This window comes from Leopardus geoffroyi, chromosome A1, assembly GCF_018350155.1.
Source record: "Leopardus geoffroyi isolate Oge1 chromosome A1, O.geoffroyi_Oge1_pat1.0, whole genome shotgun sequence".
In the NCBI taxonomy this organism is placed as follows: Eukaryota; Metazoa; Chordata; class Mammalia; order Carnivora; family Felidae; genus Leopardus; species Leopardus geoffroyi.
The window spans coordinates 150,004,566-150,015,690 of record NC_059326.1 but is presented as its reverse complement, the minus strand read 5'-3'; the positions used below and the strand labels follow the sequence as shown (position 1 = coordinate 150,015,690).

General features: G+C 34.5%; 1 protein-coding gene across 2 annotated transcripts in view; it reads right to left on the bottom strand.

The window, feature by feature from the left end:
- The window catches only part of RASA1 (RAS p21 protein activator 1), a 114,287-nt gene that overhangs the window by 1,570 nt on the left and 101,592 nt on the right, over positions 1 to 11,125 (bottom strand). Inside the window, exons 19-24 of one of the 2 annotated variants that reach the window (XM_045497319.1) lie at positions 9,711 to 9,826; positions 8,906 to 8,992; positions 6,597 to 6,664; positions 4,728 to 4,816; positions 3,296 to 3,373; positions 538 to 672 (exon numbers count right to left, since the gene is read on the bottom strand). In XM_045497319.1, the coding sequence (XP_045353275.1) occupies positions 538 to 672; positions 3,296 to 3,373; positions 4,728 to 4,816; positions 6,597 to 6,664; positions 8,906 to 8,992; positions 9,711 to 9,826 (573 nt within the window). The remainder of the gene's footprint in view (positions 1 to 537; positions 673 to 3,295; positions 3,374 to 4,727; positions 4,817 to 6,596; positions 6,665 to 8,905; positions 8,993 to 9,710; positions 9,827 to 11,125) is intronic. The other variant, XM_045497327.1, reaches the window with a different exon arrangement.

Here is an 11,125-nt window from a genome sequence, read left to right as displayed (position 1 = left end):
CTTTTAATAAGCCAGAGTGTTATCTAAACTTGAGGATTTGGGGTTGAAGAAAACTCAAGAGTCCCCAAACACAATGTTTTAATCTCTTCTACAGGGTCCCTGCCAAATGAATGGCCAGGCTAGTGACAGTACTCAGGAAGAGCTTAATAGAAATGGCATCTTCCCACACCATGCTCCAGAATCTCTGAATCTGGAGCTTGCAAGTCACTTGGCCATGCACTGCATATGTGAGAGAAACAAAGAAAACGCCACCTCACTATTGACTTCATTGTTCATTTGCCATCTTCAGAAATCACTGAAGTGTGTGAAACACATCATCGTTTGAGGTCACGCTGTGCAGTATCAAACATACATAATTTTAGCCTGGGTCCACTATTCTTTTGCTAAGATCTTGGTGGAGTTATGATTCAGATTGTTAAAAATGTAACTGAGAACAGTTTTGACCATAACTCAGCGAATTCCCTCTCAATTTTATGCTGACATTCTGCTTAAGTGTTAATCAAACATCACTGTTAGTGAAGGCTGGCAAAAACCTACCTGCTGTGCACCCCGTTCATTGCTGAGTGTTCGCAGTTCATCTGAATGGGCCACACAAATCTCATGCAGTGCTGCTAAATCACGAGACAGGTCAGTTCTAGAATGCTCTGTAGTGTCCGGAAGTTCAGGTACATTCTTTAAGAGAATCATAAAACTGCATTTACATATACAAATCTTTATAGTCACTTCTGAAAAGATCCTAATTGCTTATAGTAGACAGAATTTTTAACATAATATTCTCTTAAACTTCTCTTAAAATTCTAAGGACTTACTGAAATGTAACATTCAGTGCTAATTCTGATAAAACACAGAATCTGTGACCTCAGCATTCACATCAAACCTAGGCTCTGGTTTTCTACCACATAATGGCAGAATATTGTACAGTACTGTTATTCTAAATAAAATGGGTTTCCTAAACCCCTTTATTAAGAGTTCTGGGTTTTATTGATCAGGTATATAGGCAAAAAAACCCCAAAAAGACAAAACAACACAGTGTAACAGCTAATCTGGATTAAATGCAACCTAAACTTAAAATGCCTCTGTTCTTGCAAACTAAACTTCATTATTCAGCCGGTATATTTTGTTTGACTTTATCAGTATATATAAGAGTTACACTGTGAAAGTGTGATGAGAACATGTCAGGCCTGTAATTATCTGTGGACTATGCCCAAAACATTTGGTTATGTGTGGAAATGATCACTGTTAATTATGATATCTTCAGGTAACGTTCATTAAATAACTTAGTACTTTATTAGCACTAAATAATCAATGTTAGTTTCAGCCTGAGAATAAACTTCAACATGGGCTCAGCCTGCTGGTAGTTTTGAATAAATCCACTCCTCTCCCTAATGGTGATAATACTTGTTAATTAACTCAGTTATTATTTATTCATGCAGTGAATGAAGGATTACAGAAATGAAAGACTGTAAGTGCCCAGGTCACTTAGTTAAGTGTCTGACTCTTGATCTCAGCTCACATCATGATCTCATGGTCTGTGGGTTCAAGCCCCACATTGGGCTCTGCCCTGGCAGTGCACAGCCTGCTTGGGATTCTCTCTATGCCTCTCCCCTGCCTGCCCTCTTGTTCCCTCTCTCTCTTAAAACAAAAAACAAAACAAAAAAAAAACTACAGTATTTGCCTTCAGGGAGCTTGCAGTCTCTGTAGAAGATACGTTAAACGAATCACAGCAACACAGAGATATCAAAGATGTGCAGAGGACTCCTGGGAAGCAGAACAAAAGGTATTTGATTCAGGTTTAGTGCTCATCAAAGCCCTTCTGAAGGAGATACTTAAGGTGAGTGCTGAAAGATGAATTTGATTTTTGCAGGTGGTAAAGGAATACAAGAGCTTGAGGAGACAGGAAGAGAATTGGGAATTTGAAGCACTTTGAAAGGATACAATTTGAGGCCTAACTAGGAAAATGATGAGGAAGCTGGAATGTTGACACTTGTGGAGTATTAATGGAGTCCTAACCATTAATCTCAAGAATCTAAAAACTAGAAATATAGCTTAAGATAAAGCTAGCTGGTATTAAATACTGGACAGTTTGATTTTTGTTTTTTTTGGGAGTGTGTGTGAGCAGGGGAGGGGCAGAGAGAGAATCCAAAGCAGGCTGTCAGCAGAGCCTTGACATGGGGCTCAAACCCCCAAACCACAGGATCATGACCTGAGCCAAAGTTGGATGCTTAACTGACAAGTCACCGAGGTGCCCCTTGACAGTTTTCAATTTTTTCAATCCTTGACCAGCTGTTTTTTTGATAATCAGAAATACTGGTATCTGCAAAACTTCCCTGAGTTCATATATAAGAAAGACGGACATTTGGCATCGGCCCCTGTGTTTCTCAATTTTATCCTAAGTATAAACTTACGCTGTAAATAACTTTTTACACTTGTTTTTATCCCTGAGGTTGCAAACTCAGTGCTGGTTGCTTCATTGCATACTGGTGTGGCTGTGTTTTTAACTGAATTTGAATACCTTAAGGCAGGACATGGGTACCTCAGTCTCCTACCATAGCATTCCCTAATGTCATACACCTGGCTAAAGTGATCACCTTTTTCATAAACCTGTTTTTTATATATGAACTGGATCACTAATGTATTTTAGTTTTTAATTGATTCAATGTCTGAAAATCTGCAATCAAGAATATTCAACTTTACTAAGAAATACAGGATCTTATAAATTGTGTGTATATATGTATACATACTATTTGTATGTAATTTATATGTATACAATTACATATATACACATAAAATACATATATATAATATATAAATTCCCTGTTTTATCATTACAGTTTATTTATAAAGGCCCAATTAAGACATAGGTAGTACCACTAAATGAAGTATAACACTAAATCCATGTATTTTATTCTAGAAAAGTCTCAAGAACACTCATTCCAGTCTATTTATTTAACCTGGTCAGATCTGAATCATCGATCTTATTTCAAATGCCATACACTAGCAGTTAAGTAAATACAACAACAGATTATCACAGTAAGGAGATTGAACAGCTAAAAGATAATGAACGTCAAGACAGAAATAAACATAAGTACTACAAAAGCCATAGTGAATACTTGGCATAAACCATTTAGTGTAGGAACAAATGGTTAAAATGAAATAATTTGGGAAAGCAGACAAAAATAGGCAGCTTTTTGTTTTGTTTTTTCTCAGATGGAAAATCTAAGGTATTGCTTAAATACATTAACTCTCAGCTATATTAACTATAGGTCTTAAAGTACTTCAAAAGTTACACACATACCCCAAGTTCATCTAAAAACATGATCATACGATGTTTGTTACTTTTGATAAATGGATTGACACCTTCCATATAGGGCTCCTAAAAACATAAAAACAAAAACCTTACAATTTATAGATCAAAAACAAACACTGATCGATAACCACCATACATGTAGCAAGAATTTTTACAATCTAATTATGCCCATCAATAGCAATACATGTTCACAAGAATTAATTTAACCATACAAATTTGTCTTCTAATAAAAGCAAATAAATGAGGAACTGGAATCTTTTTAGTGAAAGAAATTCTAGATGAAAAGAAAACACTGAGCAATGACCAATAACTTTTGACTTCCCGAAAACTTGACGGATAGCCTAGTTTTGACCAGAAGCCTTACTGATAACATAGTTGGTTAACACATATTTTATATGTTACATATATTCTCTTCTGTATTATTACAATAAAGCTAAAGAAAATACTAAAATCCTAAAATATATTTACCATACTGTAATAGCCATAAGTGGACCTGTACAGTTTGAACCTGTTGTCAAGGGTCAACTAATTCAGATAGAATTACTGAGAAACTATTATTTGCCAACTGCCAAGATAAACATGAGCCAAACCCAGAGGTTAGAATGTAGCAGACTACAGATAATTAAAATGCAGTGCGCTCAAGACTGCAACAGGAATATATACTACTCACAACCTGCTTCAGGATTCAGATAAATTCAAATGCTAAACCATACTACAAATTGCTCTCCATACTAAAATCTTAAGCCTGTTTAAAAACGTGCTATGTTGTAAAACAAAAAAGGTTTAACACAAACTCTTTTAAAATCAGTAACAAATGGTAAGGAATTCTAGTCAATTCCAAAGAAACAGACATGAAAAGTGAAAGTAACATTATGGTTAGCAAAAATTAAAAACAATTAATAGTCACTGACTTTTGGCAAGGATCTGAAGAACAAAAAGTCCTACCTAAGAATTTTACTCCAAAGTTAAAGGAAGTAACTGGACAATTTTGAAAGTATGTATGGATACTTGTTATAGCAGTATTTATAACAGTGACAAGTTGGAAGCCATCTAAATAATGAGTACAGGAGTATTTAACACCTACATGACAACATAATCATTAAAAATAATAAAATAGTTGTGCAGCAAGAAGTTTGTTAAATACTGACAAAATCAGGCACCACGGTATGATCACCACTAAATATTAATGCTTAGGAAGTGGGATCATAGATGGATGTTTTAAAAACTCATCTGAGTTATTTACAGTAAATGTTTATTATGAATTAATGAGATGGATTAAGGTATGTTTAAAAATATACTTAGTGATTTTCTTTATAAAATAGCCACTATTGAAAATCTACCTAAACTGTCCATATTTCATGGTTTTATTTTGTCAAAATTTCATTTGTAAGTGGCATTTTAAAGTATCAAAAGGTTTTACCTTAGCTCCAAATTCCACAAGATTTGCTAAGTTCTGCACAGATTTAGCCACTAATATCAGTGTTCTTGCAGCAATAGGAGACGGGGAATCTATGAGAGAGAATTGGGCACAGGTAATGACACTGACTCCAAAGGCATTTTCAGGTAAAGCATTATAAATTTAGCACTTTAATATTTCTTTACTGGGGGCCCCTGGGTGGCTTGGTTGGTTAAGCAGCTGACTCTTGATTTCAGCTCAGGTCATGAATGATCTCATGGTTCATGGGTTCGAGCCTCATGTCAGGCTCTGCGCTGACAGTGTAGAGCCTGTTTCGGATTTTCTCTCTCCTTCTCTCTCTACCCCTCCCCTGCTGGTGTACTCTGTTTCTTTCTCAAATAAACATTAAAAATAAAATCTATTTACTGTTAAAAACACTAACACTCTTCCATTTAGAGCTCAATCTTTTTTGGGAATTACATGACCTGTATAAATCAAAAAAACAAGTTAAAGGGGGTAAAGTTAAATAAACTGATGAATATTTATAGTTTGTGAAAAGGTTGGTGCTACAAGACTCAGCAGTTCTCAACTGGTTGGTATTTCAGAACACCTCAAAGCCTGCTTTATCTTTATCACTAAAGAAGGGTCATTCCACAAACCCTTCATGACAATTTGCAAAACTAATTTCAACCCACTCACGTTAGCAATTTGCAGTCTGTGCACTTCCCTACTCCCAATCTTCCAGTGACTACAAAATCACTTTAAAGCTCAATAACAAAGATAACATCTGGGACTTCTGCTTTATTTTAAGGAGAGAAAAAAAAACCAAAAACTTAGTATAGAATAAACTATGAAGATTAGTCAGGAGACCTTTCCCTGTAGGATGTACATAGTAGGCTACAAATGAAAACTGTAGCTATTACATATAATCCCTGAAACATAATTACTTAACAGTAAAAATGCATAGCTAAGTCTATTTGTCTAATTTTAGATTGTACTTTTAATCTTAAGCTGAACTATAAATAAGTAGTGCCTGGTGGCTAGGAGGCCAACATTCAGATAAACCAGTCTCTCCAAAATCTAAACTCTAATTCTTAATAGAACCAGAGATTTAACCATTTGAGTAGCAACAGAAGATAATGACAGACATCTGGTGACTATAATAAGGTAAAAATTAAGATTTAGTCTAAAATATGTTTAAATACAACTTTGAGCTTCTAATTATCAAAATAAAAACGGTTCAGGTTCCTTCTGTTCCTAATGGCTCATTATTACATTTGGAGTCACAGGGATCACCGTTCCCCTTTCTTCCAAAGAAGCCTACGGCATCTGGAAGTCCTTCCATAATAGATACACGGGAAATAAGCAAACCCAAATCTGCTTTGTTGGGAGTTTAAACTGGCCAATTAAAACCTCTCCTCTCTACAGGGCCACAAGTATTCACAGAGCACTACTGAACCTGTAGCTATCCATTTTAATGTGACCTGAAAATACAACTTGCAGTAGTAGTGATAGAGTCTAGTGTGGACTAAAAGCACAAGGAAAGCTCTTCCCAACCTGAAAAAGCCAAGTTGCAGATTGGAAAAAGTCATCATAACGTGAGTTTCAGACACAGGTAGGGATGGGGAAAGAGTGACACGTGTCTAGTCACGCCACCTCAGGCTTCAGATATTAGATAGAAAGAAAAGGTAAGTAAAAGTAGAGAGGGTAAATAGCAAAAGGAAGGAAGAAGAAAAGGGCACTTTGGAATGTTAATGTCAAGTTTTAGAACTTGATAATAAAAAATCAAAGATGTCAAAGATAAAATGAGATACAAGGTAATAAAATCAGATGGCAAAGATGTAATTTTATTCTAATTTTTTTAATTTTAAAATTTTATCAAAAGCTGATTACCTGAGATGATATTAAACATCCGTGGATTCAGGATGGCAGGACAGATAAGTCGAAGAAAAACAAAACCACTGAATGGGAGGGAAATTTTCTTTTTTAGAAAACTATATATGTTACATAAAAATAATAAACAAAAGTTTTAATACTTGTAGAACCATGAACTATGAATTAATATAAGGAAGCCCAAACATAGCTTCAAGAAAATAATAAGCTAAAGTATCTTACTTTAAGAACATGTATCTCTGCTGCTTATACTAGTTGCTTTTCCCAAACTTGGAGTTTTCAGTTTATTCTGGGAAGATTTAGGTTGTATCTGTAACATTTACGGTCTTGGCAACTCTTTATTTATCCCGCGCTAGTAATGCATCTTACACTTGCTTTGCGGAAGGAGTAGTATTAGGAACACTAAGAATTTCTGAAATACTATAGGAGTACAAATAAACCTTTTTATAGATACATAGTCCTGTACGGTCCTAAAACTTATATTCTCTAATTTCTTTCTTTACTTATTTAAATAGAATAGCCCTATAAAGTCGTTATAAATCAAGTTGGTTATTCTGATTTTGTTCATAAATTATCAAAATAAGAGCCCACTGTAGTAGGGAAAAGTGACTTCCTGGTAAGTGAAAATGTATTCAATTTAATGTTGAAAAGCTTTTATGATAATAAAGAAAAAGACCTCACCTTCTCCATTACACAGAGGGTAAACCAACTCCTCAGCATTTACTTTCCAACATCACAACAGTTCACTTCTTTTTGGACTCTTAGAAATGGTTGTTACTTCTCAGATAGCACTTATTGTAATTGTAATACACAATTATCAGCTCTTTACCTCTTTTAAACTAATTTGTGAAGAATCTTGCATAAATTTTGCTTGAAAACATTTTAATACTTAAGTCTTTGAATCTGAAATCTCACCTACCAACATTTAATCATGAAAGAATTTCAGTATGCAAGTCTACTTTCTGTGTATTTTTAGAGGGAATTTAACTTTAAAAAGGATACGAGGACCTACACTAGGGTCAGAAATCATCACCTTGGGCATAAGTGCCCCTTAAAAACCCTATAGTGTCAAACAATTCACATAGCAGAATTTCCTGCTGCATTTGCTTAACAATTATACTCATTTGAAACTGAGTTTACAAAAACTTTAATTTACATCATATACACAACTGTGCTGAAACATGCTTATAATTCTTTTCTAATTCTCAGTCACTACTAAAGCCAAGACATACAGAATCTACAGTTCTTTAATACAGATGTCCTATCATTACTAACCAAGAGAAATTTTAACTGCAGAAAGAGTAGAAAACCTCTTTTACAAAACTCAGGCTGGAGGCAGGATTAACACACATTTTTCAAAATCACCTGTATAGAATTCGTGTCTTGAGTGGTTGTGTAACTTTTTTTTAATGGGATATAAAATGACTGACAGTATATATTCTCCATAATATCTTATTATTATACTGCTATATTCTCTGATGCTTTTGCACTGAATCTCCAGTTGTCTTCAGTGGGCTGGATGTACTTAACAAAAGCCTATAATAGCTTAGAGATTTTGACTGGATCTTAGAAGCCTGGCCTTTAGTTCTGCCTCAGCACTACATGACCTTAAGCGAACAATTTTAACCTCTTCTAGAGCTGCTTCCTTATTGGAAAAGTAAGTTAAAATAATGATAATGAAGTCCCTTTGTGTAAGATACAACATTCTGTGACTTGCCAAAGCAATTCCTGCTAATTACTGCACAGCAGGCACACAGAAACACAGCTTCACAACTAGACTGGAGATTAGCCCAGAGTCACAGACTATTATAAACCAAACAGTCAGTATCTCAAGTGTCAAATATTGCTCCTCCTTAGCACCACATCAATTTGTTCCACTCCTCCCACTGTCCCCTTCCCTCCTCTTCTCTGTGCATATACATGTATATGCCTATATGCATGTAGATATGTGTTGTGTATATGAAGAGTACTATATAAAGTTAGCTATAGGTCTTGTTGGTTACATAACTTTTAAACTCATTCTCTCTATAAGATAAAAAAATCCCAAATAGTTAACTAAGAGTGTTCAGGTTTTTAGAAAACGTATACAGTAGCTAAATATCTTAGTAACTTCCAAAAAAAAACCCACAGTAAAGTTATAGTTTCAAAGCCTCTGAACTCAGAAAATATTCAACAGGACTCTGACATCAAATCAGAGAAAAAAGTCTTCAATACTGTTAGTTGTTAGTCTTCAAATTTTCATGGTTACCCACTTGACTATCCATGCACGCTATACATAATGATATAATGAATGAATTGATGAGCCTTACCTAACAACTCTTGTTCTCATGGTCGTATTTGTAGGCCACTTGTGCTGGACAGATTTCTGTAAACACCCATAAATATATCTCAGTGTCCTGCCAAAACAACACAATTGTCTCAATACATAGAGTGAGGCAAAATGCTGATCTCACTGCAGCCAAAAGCTTAATTTACCAAATACATGTTTTAATGCAACTTGCCTTCCCCCCACCCCAAACGTACTCTGCTACAAGTAACAACGCATTTAGCAAGGGATAACGAAAACAAGTTGTCATCATCAATTCATTCAGCTAGTTCTTTACATTTACTTTGGGAGAAATTTAACCATTTTTAGAATATTTCTGTATTAATGAAAAAGATGAAACAAAGTACAGGAATGAGGATACAGAGGAAATACTAAGTTTAGATGCCAGGAAGACAGATTTTTGACTTAAGTTCACTCCTACCTGAGTTCACTTACACTAACAGCTGTTAAGCAGATACTAATTATCTGGTGCATATCTAACCAAGATATGTATGATCCCCTCAAATCTGAGACTATTAAGTTTCTATTCACTACCAAGTTACCGTAGAAACCAGACATAGTAGCCTATATAAAAAGGTTTTTATGTTAATGTAAATATGTCACCACAGTGGTTTCTTCAAGTCACTCTTTTGCCTTAAATACAATTTACCTTATAAAGATGAAAAACCCTAACTTTTTCAGAGTATAAAAACAGGACAGTGGAAAAGCTTACACGTGTTTTAGAAATACAAATTTTTCAAAATGCAGATACACAATTTCTTGTCAAATTAATAAATTTCACCACTTACGGTGGAAGTATTTCTGAAGCCATGAATATTTTCTCCACAAGTTCTGAAAGTATGTTCAATAGGTGTGCTAAATTAGTGTTCACATCTTCATTTTTTTCTAACTTTGATGGACTTAACTAAGAGAAGGAATAAATCAATATAAATGCATCTTGCCAATGATAAATGCAAATGAATCAAGGCAATCAAATAGTTGTTTTCAAGGTTCTCTGTTTTTCCGTTTTTCAATCTGTTTTAGTCTTGGGGGTAAGTATAAATGGGAATTTTAAGGCAGTCTGCTCTTTGGAGCTCATTTACTATTAATTTCCAATTACTCAACTGAAGAATAAGCAGTGATTATTCAACACTTTTCAGCTGTTCTGGGATTAATACCAGTGTTAAAGTTCTCTTTTATTCATTCACCATGCTTTACCATAGATTTTTATAGGCACAGAAATTGAATTAGACATTATTTAAAAACTATATATATTCTCAACTAGAAGACAAAACCCCATCTTTAGTGGCCACGTATTCACAACTATACCAGGAATATGAGAAGAATGATTACCATAGACTATACAATCTATTTTGATTATATTTATTTGGAAAAAAAAATGATTAAAATAGAAAGGGTTTTCTGAATGCCATAGGCAGAATAATGAACGTTTCTCAACATTTTTCCAGTACCCCTTGAAATCTAAGAGCTCTGATCTAGAAACAATGGACTAGATTTACCTACATCTAAACTCCCTAGCCTGAATCCAGTGTCCACAGACTCTCTTCAGACTTTCTCCATTTCTGTATCCATTTCAGTTAGGCCAACTATGTCATTACCCCAGGTTTTCAACACTAAATCAATTTCTTCCCTCTATGTTAATTAGTAAAAACTGGCAACTTGGTGCAAAATTAACATCTGACAGGTCCCAGTGTACGTTATCAAAAGCAATTCCTTCTTTTATTAACTTGGTATCAGATCTAAAAAATGTATTTAATATCTTCCTTCTATAGATGTTCTTTCTACCTTGAAAATCAGATGAGAGAAGAGCCATGTGAGATTCCATTCTTTATCTTAATGGTTTATTATGAATATACACTGAAGGCTTAATAATGAATCCTAAAAGGATGCTTTTATCTGCTTTTGAATGGATTATATCGTACTTCTTTCCCCAAAAAAGCCTTCAAGGACACCCCTAGTTGTTATTATGAAGTGTTTCACAGACCTTAACTATGTTATAAAACGTTAAGTCTCCAGCAAAAACTTCAATTTATGTTATATACACTTTCTGAAAGCAGCATATCCTTTATCATTAGTACAGCCGGAGAAATGAGAAAGTACTTTCATTAATTCCTGGTGCAATTTCTGATTTTTAATCTCAAAGTACATCTTTTTTAAAAAGTGTGTTTTGTCTAATGTTTTTCTAAATGTCTCATAAAATGTG